Source organism: Carcharhinus amblyrhynchos, chromosome 13 (assembly GCF_965287045.1).
Source record: "Carcharhinus amblyrhynchos chromosome 13, sCarAmb.v2.hapA, whole genome shotgun sequence".
Taxonomy (NCBI): domain Eukaryota; kingdom Metazoa; phylum Chordata; class Chondrichthyes; order Carcharhiniformes; family Carcharhinidae; genus Carcharhinus; species Carcharhinus amblyrhynchos.
In genome coordinates, this window is record NC_137336.1 from 73,479,743 (window position 1) to 73,498,753 (window position 19,011).

Consider the following 19,011-nt stretch of genomic DNA (forward strand, 5'->3'; position numbering starts at 1 on the left):
TTACTGAAACAGACTGTTATTTTTGCATCAATACAATTAAGATTCAGAACCAATTTCTGTTTCATTGAAGGTATTCAACAGAAACACAAGGAGACACTTCGGGTACAAACTGAAACACTGAGAGTAAACACTATCCTAATAAAGCAGAAGGTTAAGATTTTCCAGCTGGTTGATCGATACGCTGATCTAACGATCATTTCTAATGTTCGAGATCGGACACTTGTAGAACATGAACTGCTGGCAAGAGGCCGAGACCATGAAGAGTGGAGACAGAAACATCTCCGGAGAGAACTGGAAAAAATCCGAACTGATCAATTGTTCCAGAGCAGTTTTTCCTGGAGACATTCCAAATTTGGGAATTCAGGAACAGTGAGTGGAGTCCCTGGGATTGGAAAAACAACAATGGTACAAAAGATTGTTTATGACTGGGCCACTGGGAAAATATACCCACACTTTCAGTTTGTTTTCAGTTTTAAATTCCGGGATTTGAACACAATTAACGACAGAATAAACCTGAGGAATCTGATACTCGATCAGTATCCTTACTTTGGGAAAGTTCTGGGAGAGCTCTGGAAGAACCCAGAGGGATTGCTGTTTATATTCGATGGTTTGGATGAATTCAAGGACAGTATTGATTTTGCTGACAATCGGAGAAATACAGAACCTCAATTCATGTGCACAGATCCTGAGTGCTGGTGTGAAGTGTCTGACATTGTGTACAGTTTAATACAGCACAAGCTGCTCCCAGGATGTTCAGTGCTGATCACCAGCCGTCCCACTGCATTATATTTATTGGAAAAGGCTGAGATCGGTGTCTGGGCTGAAATCCTGGGATTTGTTGGTGATGAACGGAAGGAATATTTCAAAAAGTTTTTTGAAGATCAGGCAGTGGCAGCAGCTGTTTCCAAATACTTGGAGGAGAATGAGATTCTGTACACCATGTGCTATAACCCTTCCTACTGCTGGATCCTCGGTCTCTCACTGGGCCCCTTCTTTGGACTAGATGGCAGGAAAAAGCAGCAAGTCCCCAAAACTATCACACAACTATATTCCTATTTTATTTACAACATTCTGAAAAACCATAGCCAAGAGATTAAAGATACACGCAAAATGTTGCAGAAGCTTGGTGAAATGGCATTCAAAGGAGTCTCTGAGAAGAACATTGTGTTTAGAAATGAAGATTTGATCGCTAATGATCTGCAACCTTCCCAGTTTCTGTCTGGATTTCTGATGGAACTTTTGGGGAGAGATGATTCTGCACAGAGTGTGGTTTACACATTCCCACACCTCACCATCCAAGAGTTTATAGCTGCACTTACACAATTTCTGACTCCAGATCCCAGGGATATCCGGAAACTGCTCAGTGAAGCCCACAGCAAGAAAGATGGGCGATTTGAGATATTTCTCCGTTTTGCTGCTGGTCTCTCCTCTCCACAATCAGCTTGGCCCCTGGAGGAGATTCTAGGTCAATTTTGTCATCAAACAACTTGTGGAGTGATTGACTGGGTAAAGGAGAAGGTTCAAGGACAGATTGGAGAGAGTGGATTTTGTAAAAGGAATCTCCTGAACACATTCCACTATCTGTTTGAGTCTCAGAATAAAGCACTGGCACTGAACACAGTGGGATCTATGAAAACACTTCCATTCTGTGGATTGCAAATGACTCCAATTGACTGCGTGGTCCTGTCTCATGTCATTGGATTGTGTGATACAATAAGACATCTTGACCTGGAGGACTGCTACATAGAGTGTGAGCAACTCAAGCGACTGGTCCCTGTTCTGCACAAATGTCAGCAGTTAAGGTGACTATTTTTTGTCGTGGGTATTTCGAATCATAGAGGTTTGCAGCATGGAAACAGGCCCTTTGGCCCAATTTACCCATGACACCCTTTTTTTTATTAAACCCAATTGCCTGCATTTGGCCCATATCCCTCTATACCCATCTTACCAATGTAACTGTCTGAATGCTTTGTAAAAGACAACATTGTATCCGCCTCTACTACTACCTCTGGCAGTTTGTTCTCGACACTCACCTCTCTCTGTTTGAAAAGTTTGCCCCTCTGGACACTTTTGTAGCTCTCTCCTCTCACATTAAACCCCGACATTTGGGAAATGATATTGACTATCTAGTTGACCTATACCCCTCATTAATTTATAGACCTCTATCAGCCTTCTACACTGCAGAGAAAAAAGTCCCAGTCTATTCCAGCTTCTCCTTATAACTCAAACCATCAGGTCCTGGTAGCATCCTATTGATCTTTTCTGCAGTCTTTCTAGTTTAATATTTTTTCTATAGTAGGGTGACCAGAACTGTACACAGTATTCGAAATGTGGCCTTACTAATGTCTTGTACAACTTCAACAATACATCCCAACTCCTGTATTCAATGCTCTGACCAATGAAACTAAGCATGCCGAATGCCTTCTTCACCACTCTGTCCACCCGTTGCTCCACTTTCAAGGAGTTATGAACCTGTACTCCTAGATCTTTTACTCTGTAACTCTCCCCAGTGCCCTACCATTAACTGAGTCAGTTCAATCAACCAAAATCATCACCTCGCATTTATCTAAATTAAACTCCATTCACCATTCGTCAGTCCACTGGCCCAATTGATCAAGATCCCGTTGCAATCCTAGATAACCTTCTTCACTGTCCACTATGTCACCAATCTTGGTGCCATCTGCAAACTTACTAACAAAGTCTTCTAAATTCCCATCCAAATCATTAATATAGATGATAAATAACTGTGAACCCAGCACCGATCACTGAGGCACACCACTGGTCACAGGCCTCCAGTTAGAAAAACAACTCTCGACAACAACCCTCTGGCTCCTGTCATCAAGCCAATTTTGTATCCATTTAGCTACGCCACCCTGGATCCTGTGAGATTTAACCTAATGCAACAATTTGCCATGTGGTACCTTGTAAAGGCCTTGCTAAAGTCCACGTAGACAACATCAACTGCTCTGCCCTCATCTACCGTTTTTGTTACCTTTTCAAAAAATCTCAGTCAAAATTGTGAGACATGATCTTCCACTCACAAAGCCATGCTGACTTTCCCTAATCAGTCCTTGCATCTCTAAATGTCTGTAGACCCTGTCCCTCAAAGTACCTTCCAAAAATTTACCCACCGCAAATATAAGGCTCATCAGCCTATAGTTCCCAGGATTAACCCTGCAGCCCTTTCGAAACAAAGGCACAACATTTGCCACCCTCCAATCTTCAGGCACCTCATCTGTGACTATCGATGATTCAAATATCTCTGCTAGGGAACCTGCAATTTCCTCCCTAGCCTCCCACAATATCCTTGGATACACTTCGTCAGGTCCTGGGGATTTATCTACCTTGATGCACTTTAAGACTTCCAGCTCCTCTTTCTCTGTAATATGTACGCTCCTCAAGACATCACTATTTATTTCCCCAAGTTCCCTAACATCCAAGCTTTTCTCAACAGTAAATACTGACAAGACATATTAATTTAGGATCTCACCCACCTCTTGTGGATCTGCACTTAGATGACCTTGTTGATCCTTAAGAGGTCCTACTGTCCCCCTTGTTACTCTTATAGAACATAGAACATAGAACATAGAACATTACAGCGCAGAACAGGCCCTTCGGCCCACGATGTTGCGCCGACCAGTTACAAAAACAATGACCCACTAGCCTATACCAATCCCTTTTCGTCCATAAACCTATCCAGAGATCTCTTAAACGCCCCCAAACTAGACGCATCTACAACTGCAGCAGGCAGGGCATTCCAATCCCTCACCACCCGCTGGGTAAAGAACCTACCCCTGACATCCGTCCTGTAGCTACCCCCCCTTAATTTAAAGTCATGCCCCCTCGTGCTAGCTTTCTCCATCCGAGGAAAAAGGCTATCACTATCCACCCTATCTAAACCTCTAATCATCTTATATGTTTCAATAAGATCCCCTCTTAGCCGCCTTCTTCCCAACGAAAACAACCCTAGATCCCTCAGTCTCTCCTCATAGGACCTCCCCACCATACCAGGCAACATCCTAGTAAACCTCCTCTGCACCCTCTCCAACGCCTCCACATCCTTCTTGTAATGCGGGGACCAGAACTGCACACAGTACTCCAAGTGCGGCCGCACTAGAGTAGTGTACAGTTGCAACATTACACTGCGACTCCTAAATTCAATCCCCCTACCAATAAACGCCAAGACACCGTACGCCTTCTTGACAACCTTATCTACTTGATTCCCAACTTTCAGGGATCTATGTACACACACACCTAGATCCCTCTGTTCATCCACACTATTCAAAGTCCTCCCGTTAGCCCTATACTCGACACATCTGTTGCTCCTACCAAAGTGAATTACCTCACACTTCTCCGCATTAAATTCCATCCGCCACCTCTCGGCCCAGCTCTGCAACCTATCTAAGTCTCCCTGCAGACTATGACACCCTTCCTCACAATCTACCACACCTCCAACTTTGGTGTCATCAGCAAATTTACTAATCCACCCAACTATACCCTCATCCAGATCATTAATAAAAATTACAAACAACAGTGGCCCCAAAACAGATCCCTGAGGCACACCACTCGTAACTGCACTCCATGATGAATATTTACCATCCACCACCACCCTCTGTCTCCTATCTGATAGCCAATTCCTGATCCAACTTCCTAGATTACCCACAATCCCATACATCTGCATTTTCTGCAGAAGCCTACCATGGTGAACCTTATCGAACGCCTTACTAAAATCCATGTATACCACGTCAACTGCCTTACCCCCATCCACCTCTTTGGTCACCTTCTCAAAAAACTCAATAAGGTTAGTAAGGCACGACCTACCTGCTACAAAACCATGCTGACTATTTCTAATCAATTCATTACACTCCAAATAACTATAAATCCTATCCCTAATAATTTTTTCTAAGACCTTGCCCACAACAGAAGTAAGACTCACCGGTCTATAATTCCCGGCAAAGTCTCTGTTCCCCTTCTTAAACAATGGGACAACATTCGCTATCCTCCAATCCTCCGGGACTACACCAGAGACCAATGACGACCTGAAGATCTGAGCCAGAGGCTCTGCAATCACCTCTCTAGCCTCCCAGAGAATCCTAGGGTAGATCCCATCCGGACCAGGGGACTTATCTATTTTCAGCCCCTCAAGAATTTCCAGCACATCCTCTTTATCAACCGTAATACTGTCTATTTTACACCCCTGCAACCCAATGTCCTCCTCAGCTATATTCATGTCCCCCTGCGTGAACACCGAAGAGAAATATTGGTTCAATACTTCTCCAATCTCCTCCGGTTCCACACACAACTTCCCCCTGCTGTCTGTAACTGGCCCTAATCTTGCCCTGACCAACCTTCTGTTCTTGACATACTTATAGAACGCCTTAGGATTCTCCTTAATCCTATCAGCCATCTTATGCCCTTTATGTATTTGTGGAAGTTCTTTGGATTATCTTTTGCCTTATCTGCCAAAACAATTTTGTGTCCCCTTTTTGCCCTCCTTATTTCTCTCTTAACTCTACTCTTATACCCTCTACAGTATTCAAGAGATTCACTTGATCCCAGCTGCCTATGCATATCATGTGCCTCTTTCTTCTTCTTGACCAGACCCTCAATATCCCCAGTCATCCATAGTTCCCTACTTCTGCCAGCCTTGCCCTTCACTCAAAGAGAAAAGTGTTTACCCTGAACTCTGGTTAACACTCTTTTGAAAGCCTCCCATTTACCAGACAGCCCTTTGCCTCTCCACAGACTCCCCCAATTAACTTTTGAAAGTCCTGCCTGATACCATCAAAATTAGCCTTGCCCCAATTTAGAATTTTAACTTTTGGGCCAGACCTATCATTTTCCACTGCTGATTTGATTTGATTTATTATTGTCACGTGTATTAATATACAGTGAAAAGTATTGTTTCTTGCATGCTATACAGACAAAACATAGCATTCATAGAGAAGGAAACGAGAGAGTGCAGAATGCAGTGTTATAGTCTTGGCTAGGGTGTAGAGAAAGATCAACTTCATGCAAGGTAAGTCCATTCAAAAGTCTGACAGGAGCAGGGAAGAAGCTGTTCTTGAGTCAGTTGGTATGTGATCTCAGATTTTTGTATCTTTTTCCTGAAAGAAGAAAGTGGAAGAGAGAATGTCCAGGGTGTGTGGGGTCCTTAATTATGCTGGCTGCTTTGTCAAGGCAGTGGGAAGTGTAGACAGAGTCAATGGATGGGAAGCTGGTTTGCGTGATGGATTGGGCTACATTCACAACATTTTATAGTTCATTGCCGTCTTGGGCAGACCAGGAGCCATATCAAGCTGTGATACAACCAGAAAGAATGCTTCATGATGCATCCGTAAAAATTGGTAAGAGTCGTAGCTGACATGCCAAATTTCCTTAGTCTTCTGAGAAAGTAGAGGCGTTGGTGGGCTTTCTTAGCTATAGTTTTGGCGTAAGGGGACCAGGTAATCAAGATGTAGAGATGCCAGCGTTGGACTGAGGTAAACACAGTAAGAAGTATCACAACACCAGGTTAGAGTCCAACCAGTTTGTTCCAAAGTAAACTGGTTAGACTCTAACCTGGTGTTGTGAGACTTCTTACTGTAGGGGGACCAGGTGAGGTTGTTGGTGATCTGGATACCTAAAAACTTGAAGCTCTCGACCCTTTCTACTTCATTCCCAATGATGTAGACATGTTCTCCTTTACGTTTCCTGGAGTCAATGACTACCTCCTATTTTAAAGCTATTTTAAAACTAATAGAATTATGGTCACTGGTCCCAAAGTGATCCCTCACTAACATTTCTGTCACCTGCTCTTCCTTATTTCCTAAGAGGAGGCCAAGTTTTGCCCCCTCTCTAGTCGGGCCATCCACATACTGAATGAGAAGTTCTTCCTGAACACACTCAACAAATTTCTCTCCATCCAACTGTCTCATACTACATCCAGGTCAATGTTGGGAAAGTTAAAATCCCCTAACATTACATCCTATTTCTCTTGGACCTATCTGTAATCTCCTTACATATTTGCTCCTCAATTTCCCGGCGACTATTTTGGGAACTATACAACCCTATCAAAGTGATTTCCCCCTTCTTACTTCTCTGTTCTACCCATATAGGTTCAGTGGCTGAACACTTGAATACATCCCCTCTCAGTACTGCCGTGATGTTTTCCTTAATCAAAAGAGCAAATCCTTTTCCTCTTACCTCCTGTTCTATCTTTCTGATAGCATCAGTACCCAGGAACATTGAGCTGCCAGTCCTGTCCCTCCCTTAGCCATGTTTTAGTAATTGCTATAATATCCCAGTCCCACATACCCATCCATGACCTGAGTTCACCTGCCTTCCCTGTCAGGATTCTTGCATTGAAATAAATGCAGTTTAATCTGGCCTTCCCTGTCTTACTTTTGCCTGATCTGTTTGGTACTAGGATTACTGACACTGCCTTTATTACTTAATGTGCTCTCTTCTGCGCTGCCTTCAACCTTCTCTTCTGTTTCCCTACTGCTTTGGGTCCCATCCCTCTGTCAAGCTAGTTTAAACCCTCCTGAGTGGCTTTAGCAAATCTCCAGCCAGGATGTTAGTCCCCCTCCAGTTCAGGAGTAACCCATCCCTTTTGAACAGGTCACCCTTAACCTAGAAAAGACTGGAATGATCCAAAAATCTAAATCCCTGCTCTTGCACCAGCTCTATAGCCATGCATTCATCTGCCTAATCTTCCTATTCCCCCTCTCACTAGGACATGGCATTGGTGGTAGTCCAGAAATTACTACCTTCAAGGTCCTGCAGTTTAGCCTTCTGCCTAACTCTCTATATTCACACTTCATGACCTCATCTCTTCTCCTACCTACGTTGCTGGTATGAATTTGTACAACAACCTCTAGCTGCTCGCCCTCCCCCTTAAGAATGTCCTGCAACCATTTAGAGAAGTCCTTGATCCTGGCATTAGGGAAATAATACACCATCCTGGAGTCTCGATCGCGGCCACGGAAACGCCTGTCTGTGCCTCTAAATAACGAGTCTCTTATTACTACTGCTCGCTTGCTCTTTGCCCGATCCTGCTCTACAGCAGAACCAGCTATGGTTCCACTGGTCTGGCTGCTGCTGGTATCTTCCCTTGCCAGGTTATCCCCCTTAACAGTATCCAATATGGTATGCTTGTTTGAAAGGGGAATAGTCACAGGAGACTCCTGCACTACATGCCTGTCTCTCCTGGCGGTTACCCATCTACCTGACTGAACCTCTGGTGTGACAACCTCCCTGTAACTAGTGTCTATCACATTCTCTGACTGCTGTATGCTCTGCAGTGCATCCACCTGCTGCTCCAACCGAACAATGCGGACTGTGAGGAGCTCCATCTGGACACACTTCCTGTAGACAAAGTTGTCAGGGAAACGAGATTGCTCCCTAATTTCCCACATCTGTCAGGAGGAGCATCCCACTGCCCTATGTGCCATACAGCCCTTATAAAGGTAGAAGGATAAAAGAATCTCAACTCGTCTTTCCCTTGCTTGGGGTCCTCCCGACGACTTTTGTTTTGGTTAGAGGAGGAACTAGGGAGGGAAACACTGAAATTGTGTTTGGAGTTTAACTGTCCCTTTACAACAGCTCCTCCAAAAACCACTTTCTGGCCGCAATGACTGTTTCTATGTAAGTTTTACCTGCAGAAGCCAACCACCTTTATCTTTCTGCTTCCTTTACCTCGACGCTTGCCTTCACACGATGACAGAAGATATCTCCCAGAAATCCACATTCTGGTTGCAGAAGGTTATTTTCATTGTTGATCAACCATTTACTCTGTAAGATAAGAAAATACCTTTCAGTTTAAGCTGCTGGTTTACTTAATTGTGAGTTAGTTTGAGAATGGAATGAAAATGAAAAGGAACGGTAGTGTTTATTTACAAGAAAAGCAAATCATTGACATTCTAAACATCTTAGTCACTAGTGCATACAACAATGTAATATAAAAATACTGATAAAAACTTATGATATCAACTAAACTACATAAATCAAAAGGGAAAATATACCCAACTCATCATCATAAATAATCAAACGATTCCTGGCAGGGAGGTTGAAGTAACTTACTTATTAAATTGATCATTTTAATTCTAATTAATTTAAAATTGCTTCCAATGTTTTTATTAAGTGAGGAAACTCGTTGTTTCAATGTCCAAATTAAGCCACTTTAAAACCAGGATGCAGTTGCACACTGCACAGCCATGAGAAACTTCCAGGAATCTGCACATCTCATGCTTTTTGTACACAATGCACAATTTCTTGTAAAATTGTCAGTGATCTCCAACAGGATTTCCCAATAATCCACCTATTGTGAGAGAATCATTTGACTGTGGGGAATTCTCATGGGTTCCCTGAAGCTGATACAGTCTGTTTAGTGGGGCATAAAGTGGGAAACAACCATTCCCAAAAAACAAGGTGAAGAGGAACACTCCATCGTTGTTATGTTACCTCACTGTTTAAGAAAGGACAGAGAGGCAGGAAACTACAGACCCCTTAGCCTTGCGTCAATAGCAGGGAAATGGCTGGAATCTACTATAAAGGATGTGATAAATTGACACTTGGACAATTATCATCTGGCTGGCATAGTTAGCATGGATTTACAAATGGGAAATTGGTTTTACATAGAATCGCTACAGTGCAGAAGGAGACCATTTAGCCTATTGATTCTGCACAGAACACAATCTCACTCAGACCCTTTTCCTATAGCCCATCATACTTATCATGCTAAAACCCCGACACTAGAACTAATTTAGCATTACCAATCAACTTTACCCTCTTTGGACTGTGGGAGGAAACCGGTGCACCTGGAGGAAATCCATGCAGATACGTGGAGAATGTTCAAACTCCACATAGACAGTGAAACAAGGCACGAATTGAACCCGGGTGCCTGGTGTTGTTGTGGCAGCGGTGCTAATCACTGTGCCACCATGCCGTCCTACCGCGCTGCCCCTCCACGTTTGATGATCGTGGAGATTATTGAAGATGTGATGAAAACAAATATAAAACAGAGTACATGGATCGAGTATGTTTGGATTTTCGGAAGGGTTTTGATAAGGTTCCCCTCAGATGGTTAATTAGCAAAATAGAAATACATGAAAGGAGTCAATAAACTGGCACGGATTAAGGAATGACAAACAGGCAGAACACAGAGGGGAGGTATCAACAAACCATTCTGCGTTGGCACTTCCTGGCTGATTATGTACCATGAGGATCAGTATTGGGCCCCACTTATTCACAATATAGATTGATTGGACATGGGGACTAAATGTAAGCTGACTGCAGGGGCAGTCCTCTTTTGGATGGGTGACTAATTAATATTAAAATGAAGCAGCAGTTGGAGGCCAACCCCTGCCCCCAACTTCTAATGCAGGGGCTGAGCAGGTTTCCTCTTGCTCCCTGTCAGCCAGAACACTGATGGTTGGTGAGAAACTGCCCTTAATTTGTAAATGAATGGCCATTCCAGGTCTTCGCACTGGTACAAAGGTGGGCACACTGATCTAGACCTTGCCCATACCAGCAGACAATTGTTTCGAATTTGGAATGTGCTGAGAGCAGTTGAGTCATCTCCACTTACAACACATTGGTGGGGTAACAATCTTACCTGAGATGGGGACTTAAAACTTGGTGGCACAGGTAATGGAACTTTAGGATAATGATTCATCAGAAAGTGAGACCAGACTGAAGAACATTTACTGGCTGCAGACAAGCATGTCTAATGAGACAAGTGAAAGTCAACAGAAACTAGTGAGAGTGAATTGTTCACCAATTTACACTGTTCATGATATTTTTCCACTCAATTTAAAGGGCAATTGGGTGCGGTGTCGTTTAGACAGCTGATTACCCTTCACCCACAATGGACAAAACATCAAACTAAACCCTATAGATTTAATTTTCAGTGGAAGTTACATCTTCACATTGATTTCTGAGGTTGCTCCCATGTTTGCTGAGATAGTTAACACAACATTATATTCTGAGCTGAGTTTTCACTTAATGGGCTGAAAACTTGGGTCTTCCTGAAGGTGGGACCAGAGTTGGGCAGGGATGTGAAGGGCAAAGGTGCCAGGTGGGTGAGTCAGTTTCAAGGTGGTAATTCTGATTCCGACAATAATCACTTGGTAAAGGAGAAGTGATCAGGAGTCTTAATTGCGTTCAATGAAAACCTCATTAAGCATGTAAGATAGGTGGAGATTTAAGGTTTTAAAACAATGTGCAGTTTAACTGTTCATCTCAAGGGAAGAGGGTAGGGAGTGTACAACCTGTCAATGATTCCCAGCACCCCGGATCTTCCAGAGCATCAGTGCCACAGGGGTACTGGCCACTGTGTGTGTGTGTGTGTGTGTGTGTGTGTGTAGGATGGGGTAGGGGTGGTGTTACTTGATGCTGTGCTAATGGCAGTGTTTACGTGCACTCTGCGCTCAGGGTTTGAACGAAGTGGACACTACCCACAGAGGCAGAAGATCAGGAGCAAGGCTGTTGTGAAATATGTGGCACTACCAGCCCAGATAGAAAAATTAAGCTGGTAATGATGGTAAAGTTGTCAGATGATGAATGAGGGGCAATGGAAGGAGAACCGAACACAGAGGGGCAGCAGGGGCGGGGAAGGAGGGGCGGGAAGTTGACAGATGAAGCACCCTTAACACAGGAACAATTGCTGAAGATGGAATTACCTTGACATGATCGAGGCACGGTGATGCAGGAGGTGGAGGCACTTTAGGTAGATGGTCACAGATATCTTTGCTGTGTGGCTGAAGACCTCACAAAACTGGCCACAATAATTATGGTCTTGAACTTCTTCACTTCTAGCTCCTTCCAAAGATCAACAATGGACCTCAGGGGCATGTTGCACACAGTTACACACTATATCGCAGCTCCTGGGCACTTTCTTTGCCAAGAAGGACTGAACATTTGCTTAATGTCATCATAATGTGTCCTCCTTCTGCCATCCTCTGGAAGAGGAGCTCTCACCACTCCCCCATGTCCTCCAGCATGGCATCGAAAACAGGATGTGATGCCCCGAGTGCCAAGCCTCTGTCTTCTCTTCGACATCTCACTTAACTGTGGTGCTGTGCCTGTTTTGATACAAACCACAGATTTCTCCCTCTGGGCAACCAGCAGCCACAGTGATGGCTGCTATGTGAGCCCAAATGAGCCATTTCATCTGACCGATGTCCATTCAAACCCCAACTGGCTCTAACTGAACAAGAAACTTGTCTCCATCCCACTCAGTGATATGCGCATGCAAAAATAATTTAATCAGTTTGCACCAGTTATGGGCCTCTGCCCCAAAAATAAACACAGTTCTTCTTTCTCCCTTCATGGAGAAAATTCAACCCATTTTAATATGTTTCTCAATCTCTCTGTTTAGACTAAGTCGCAATAATCTGGGAGATTCAGGAGTGAAGCTATTGTCTGTGGCTCTGAGCAATCCAAACTGTCAAATACAGAAACTAGAGTAAGTACCTGATTGTGTGACAATGTATGGAATGTAACTGGATATCTGACAATTACTATTAGTGTTGGAAATAGCATTATTAATGATACTGAGAATCAATACTAGTACTAACATTAAACCGTGAGATCATAATGGACACAGGCAAAAACATGCAAAATCACGTGTTGGTCTTTACCGGAATACCTGATATTTCGCTCTAACGCAACAATACATTAATACCATAACAATTCAGTTTTGTCCCCTGCCTCAGGATCAAAAGGATATGTTTCAAAGCTACAAATGCTGTTCACCCCATCCTTTTCCTGCTGAATGAGCAAACATTTCCTCCAATTAAATATTGGAAAAGCTGAAGTTATTGAAGCTCCACCACAGAGCCACCTCACTAACGATTATTTAGGTCTGAACCAGACAAGTCCAAATCTGAGAAACCACTTTCGCACTGACTTGAGGTTTCAACTCCAACCCAATCACTAAGATCACCTACTTCCACCACATCATAAAACTCAATTGTTCCGCTGCATCTGCCTCAGCCCAACAGAGGCCATCATGGCTTTTTTTGTCTCAGACTTGACAATTCCATGGTTTTCCTGGGTGATTTTCCAATCTTTCTCCCTCTGCAAATTGACATTTACAACTCTGCTGTGTATCTTACCCTGTGCAAAGTTCCACTTTACTATCACCCCTTCGCTCAATGGCCCACAATAATTCCTGCTGTGTTAATGCCACACATATAAACACATTTGTATTCTCAAATACCTGTCAGAAGTCAACCCTCCAGATCACCCGCACTCTGTCTCTCATCTGCAACTCTAAAGATATATTTGTACATTTCTATTTCTGACCAATGGTGTACCTCCAATTTTCTTTGCTCCATCATTGGTGGGTACCCATTTAGCTGACTAAATCCTACATTTTGGAGTCTCGTTGGTAAATCTCTGCAGCTCTCTACTTCACTCCTCCTGTGAGACCTTGCTTCACACTGATCTCTTTTATTTGCTTTAATGCCTCCTTTTGTGGCTCACTTTGTGCAATGTTCATTTTGATGATGCACTTCTGGACATTGTATTTGTACTTTTAAGTTTAAGTTTATTTGTCTGTGTCACAAGAAGGCTTAAATTAACACTGCAATGAAGTTACTGTGAAAATCCCCTCGTCGCCACACTCTGGTGCCTGTTCACTATACTGAGGGAGAATTTAACATTGTCAATGCACCTAACCATCACAACATTCAGGCTGTGGGAGGAAAATGGAGCACCTGGAGGAAACCCATGCAGACATGGGGATAATGTGCAGATTCCACATAGATGGTGGCCCAAGCTAGGAATCCAAACCAGGTCCCTGGCACTGTGAGGCAGCATGGCTAATCATTATGCCACCATGGTGCCCCATTACCTGTTTCCCGTGCTGTGTTCTTTGTTCTTTGTACATCACATCACATAAGAAAAAGAAATGTGAGTGGAAAATAAGATTGAACGATCCTCTCAAAGAACAGTCAAATTTATTTCAAAGATTAATGCTGAAGTTACACCTGATTACTAAGAGAATCAATCCATATAATCCATCTTGTTAAATAAAGAGGAAATTTTTCTGTACAAGAGTCAGCAAAGTGAAGAGATGATAATATCTGTCTGAGACCCAAACATTCAAGTTTGACATGAGGCAAAGAAGAATTAACAGATAATCTGTTGTTGAATACTCCACAAAATATACTTAAGTTGCCGACTCCGCCAGGACAGACCCCAAAAAATTCTCAGTAACCGACCCAAATGACATTGATCAGTGTGAGTCACATGAATTAATACCAGCCTGTTTTCCTAATGAAATTGTTTGGCTCCTCTCCTTTGAACATTTTGATTTCCTATTTTCCCCTGAACACAGTTCTGACTCGTACTGGAAGACATGAGCTGTCAGTGCAGCAGACACAAGGTCAGACTGCCAGGTATCTGCTCACCCACAGGCCTCAATCACTTCATTCAAGAAGGTGCCTCAGTGCATTGCCCGGCTGTGACCCAATAGCTAAGCAGCTGCACATTCCTATTTGCACTGAGTGAATGACTACTGCTCACCACAGGCTTTTCTTTACCAACAAATGCCAGGTTCACAGAGCTGACACCTTTGCTTCAGTCTCACCAATTTGGCAACTGCTCCAGGGCTTTTCTGAGCACATGTTCCCAGCAGTATTGAGTTAACATGACCCCAGGGCTTTACTGAACCCCCACTCCACAGCAGCACAAAGGTGTTGCTCTTCCCTGAGCCGCAAATCCCCAGCAGCATGTAGTTATTAGCACTGCACCAGGGCTTTTCTGAAATGCAATCCTCAACATTACAGAGCTTTCACTGCCCCAGGAGTTCTGAAACCTTAATTCCTCAGTAACAGATGCTATATCTGCTCTAGGATTTCACTACGGCCCAATTTCCATGTGGCATCTCTGAGACCCAGCTGCACAGAGCTGGTGTTCTACACTTTTGTTAGCTGTGGGCCAACCTTCTTACACGTGGGCTCGTTATCTCTCGGACCACAAAATTCCTAGCCACTTTGCCACTCTCTTTGCCCCCAAACTCTGGGCCGATGAGTGGCCTTTCAGTGGGAGGCAGTTTTAAGCCATCCTTTGTACATATGCAGCCTGTCCCCAACATAACACTCTGTGTGCTTGTGTCGGCGATCTGGACGTGCAGAGTTCTAGTCCTCAGCCATTTCTTAGCTCCCACTCTACCTTGCAATGCCTCCCACAGCACAATCCAGCATAGCAGACAGGAGTGTCAGGTTTCCCCACAAACTGCTGGAAATAATCAGCAGGTCCATAACAACTTCAGAGAAAAGTGGTCAGTTTTCTCGGACTGGAGGGAGTGCATTCATTGAATGGCAACAAACCTACTGGAAGGAATGCTCAACGTGTTGTAAATGGCTGGGCTGGAGGCAGAAGTTTCAGTTTGAAACTGATGTAAAGTAATTAACTCACATAAACAGACATTTAACTCTGTTTTAATGTGTTATTTTGTTGTTAAGAGGGGTGCACAGGAGCAAAAGAGCTTCAGAGTCTCACCAGCTCGAATAAGACAAGAACTCAGTGGAAGCTGTCATTGCTGCAGTCAGTAGTCATTGTGAGTGTTAGTGTGGCTTAATAGGGTAGTTAATACTGACTGCAGAGAGGCTTTAACAATATTGAGCAAATACAAAGCTGGCTGGTGTACTGGGGCACTCTGGTTGACTATCTGGTTGACACTGACCAGCCACATTATAAGCAGGAATGAAAAAGTGAGAGCAGCTACTTGTTCTGGATCTCATTCACCCAACTATTGAAACTGGAGGAATATTCAATAGCAGCTATGGAAAGCGGGGCTACAAAATCCAGAGTAGCACCAGGATTATGAAGCTGCTGGGAGTACAAAGGAGGAGGGTACAGAGAAACAAATAACCGGACTCCCCCGCACAGAAGAGGCCACCCACTCCAGGAAGTTTGCCATCCAGATGTTCAGTTTCCTGCAATGTGAGAGCCACATTGTTACTGAAGGTTGCTTTCCTCCATAGGAATGCTGTGGTAAAGAGAGACTAAATAGACTGGGTCTGTACTCGTTGGAGTTTAGAAGGATGAGGGGGGATCTTATAGAGATGTATAAGATGGTGAAGGGGATGGATAGGGTAGAGGTAGAGAGATTCTTCCCGCTTAGAAAAGATAACAGGACTAGAGGACACAGCCTCAAGATAAGGGGGGGGAGCAGTTTAGATCAGAGTTGAGGAGGAACTTCTTCACTCAAAGGGTAGTGAATCTCTGGAATTCTCTGCCAGTTGAAGTGGTGGAGGCTACCTCACTAAATATATTTCAGTCATGGGTAGATAGGTTTTTGATAGACAAGGGAATTAAGGGTTATGGGGAGAAAGCGGGAAAGTGGAACTGATCCACTTCAGATCAGCCATGATCTTATTGAATGGCGGGGCAGGCTCGAAGGGCTAGATGGCCTACTCCTGCTCCTATTTCTTATGTTCTTATGTTATGGTAAGTAACTCACCTCTTGACCTCCCCAAAGACTGTCCACCATCTACAAGACACAAGTCAGGGGTGTGATGAAATATCCTCCACTTACTTGGAGGGCTGAAGCTCCAACCGCACTTAAGAAGAACCACAACATTGAGGAAGGAGTAGCAGTTTGATTGCTACCTTCCATCAACATTCAATCCCTCCACTACAGATGAACAGTGACAGCCTTGTGTATCATCTGCATAATGAATCAGGAACTCATCAAGCTTCCTTTGACCATTCCTTCCACGTCCTCAACCACTTCCATTGAGAAGGACATGAGCAACAGAAACCTGCGAATACCACCATCTGGAAATTCCCATCCAAATCACTCACCATCCTGACATGGAAATATATTATCGTTCCTTCCCTGTGGCTGGGTGAGCAGTTTGTTTTTTAGAAAGTTGGCACAGACATCATCAGCCAAAGGCCTTCTTCTGCACTGTAGGAGCTCTGTGTTTCTATGAAGGGACTGGTGTTCCCTCCCTAACAGCACGGTAGCACAGTGGTTAGCACTGCTGCTTCACAGCTCCAGGGTCCTGGGTTCGATTCCCAGCTCGGGTCACTGTCTGTGTGGAGTTTGCACATTCTCCTCATGTCTGCATGGGTTTCCTCCGGATACTCAGGTTTCCTCCCACAGTCCAAAAATGTGCGAGTTAGGTCAATTGCTATGCTAAGAAATTGCCCCTTAGTGTCCAGGGATGTGTAGGTCAGAGGGATTAGTGGGTATAATATATGGGGGTAGGGCCTGGGTGGGGTTGTGTTCGGTGCAGACTCAATGGGCCGAAGGGCCTCTTTCTACACTGTAGGGTTGTATTCTATGATCTATAATATATGTGTACCTACATCTCAAGAACTGCAGTGGTTCAAGAAAGCAGCTCACCACTTCCTTCTGCAGGACAACTAGAAATGGGCAATGAACACCCATATCTAGGCAGCAAAGTCCACGTCCCATAAGATGGATTTTCAAGAAAACACACTCATCCCATGCCTACAAACCAGCTGAAGAGGGCTGCCCACTATGTTTGAAACTACTGTTGGCAGCCTCTAAATATGATGCCAGCATTACCTCAGCCAGTTCTTCCCCTGCCCATGCCATCAAAGTGGATAGCTTCCCCTATCTGCTAGCTTGTATTTGTCCAGCTCTGACAATAGCTTGTCCTTACCTCTCTCTGTTATACCCACATGGCCACACCACCCATTTCCAAACCTGAAGTCAGGACTTCAGTGCTTTTGGTAAACTTATAGCCATTATTTCCAACTCTACCTCAATCTCTATTCCCAAGCCATTGACAATCCCATGTCCTGCCTAGTGATTTATGGGGAAATGGGGATATTGTGCATTTGTCTTGCACCATCATGCCTTTTTGTTACTCAATCAGTCCTGCACTTTCATTTTATCCATTCCCTGGCCCCGTGCTTTCCTTATCACTTAAAACCTATTCAGATATCACATTTCCCACTTCTAATGGCAGCTCATTGAACTGAAGAGTAGATTAATTTACTGCACCAGTGGCATGTTTCCTTCCATAAGAATTGAAGTTTTTTTCTTGAATGTCTGTTAATGTACATTATTATTATGACTGGGGATTTAGCTGCTTACAATTATTTTTCTCTCTGCGGTCCCCAGTCTATGCGAGGTTGGCCTCACTGATTCGTGCGCAGAACATCTCGCTTCTACTCTCGGCACAAACCACCCACTGAAGGTTCTGCACTTGGAATCAAACTCCTTCACAGACCAGTCTGTCCCCGCTCTCACCCTCCTCATCCAGAACTGCAAGAGCTTAATGGAGATTGAGTGAGTAATTGTTCACATTAACCTTTAATACAAAACAGTCTGTTTTTGTCAACAGTAAAATAATTCAGTCACATTTATGAGCCATATTTCTCTTTAATTGTTATACTTTCTCTGTTGTTGTTCAATCTGTTTGTTTCTTGTTTGATCTGCTTTAGGCTGAGGTGGAATCAATTCAATCCAACTGGAAAAAGACACTTGGAATCACTGCAGGAATTCAAGAGGGGACTGAGAGTGACAGTGTGAACATTTCAATGTATAGTAATTCCTGCTCTCACTCTATGAACATTTGTGCCTGGGTTCCTGTCCCTCCCCTTTAAGCGGCCGCGCTCCAGGTTGAAATCTTACTGGCCGTCTCCCAGTTTCCAGCTTGAGCAGGGTGTCATTCCCCATTGTGATGTCAGAGGTCCAGCAGCAGGGTAACATGACTCAGCCATCCAGCTCTCCCCCCCCCCCCCCCCCCCCCCCCCACCCCGCCAGCGCTGCTCCTGCAGGATATCCGCAGCTCAATGCTCCCCAATGGGGAACTGAGCAATTGTACACACAGGAAGGAGCCAGCGTGGAAATCAGCCTGGGCTGCAGTGGGACATTAACAATTACACTCATTCATGGGCTTGGGGGTAAAGTACCCAGCGTTCCTGCTCAGTATCGGTGCCCAGAGACGCTGCTGGGAAATGAAACTATATGGGTTAAGGATGGTCATGATGTAGATCAGGTTTTCTGAATAGAATCTTCTACACACCTGGCGCAGA

General features: G+C 44.1%; 1 protein-coding gene across 1 annotated transcript in view; it reads left to right on the top strand.

The window, feature by feature from the left end:
• Positions 1-18,695, top strand: part of LOC145351982 (NACHT, LRR and PYD domains-containing protein 3-like) — a 40,233-nt gene extending 21,538 nt beyond the window's left edge. Inside the window, exons 6-9 of the mRNA XM_080201829.1 lie at positions 71-1,802; positions 12,362-12,448; positions 18,095-18,262; positions 18,418-18,695. Coding sequence (XP_080057955.1) covers positions 71-1,802; positions 12,362-12,448; positions 18,095-18,262; positions 18,418-18,505 — 2,075 coding nt within the window. The 3' untranslated portion in view covers positions 18,506-18,695. The remainder of the gene's footprint in view (positions 1-70; positions 1,803-12,361; positions 12,449-18,094; positions 18,263-18,417) is intronic.
• Positions 18,696-19,011: the final 316 nt, after the last annotated feature.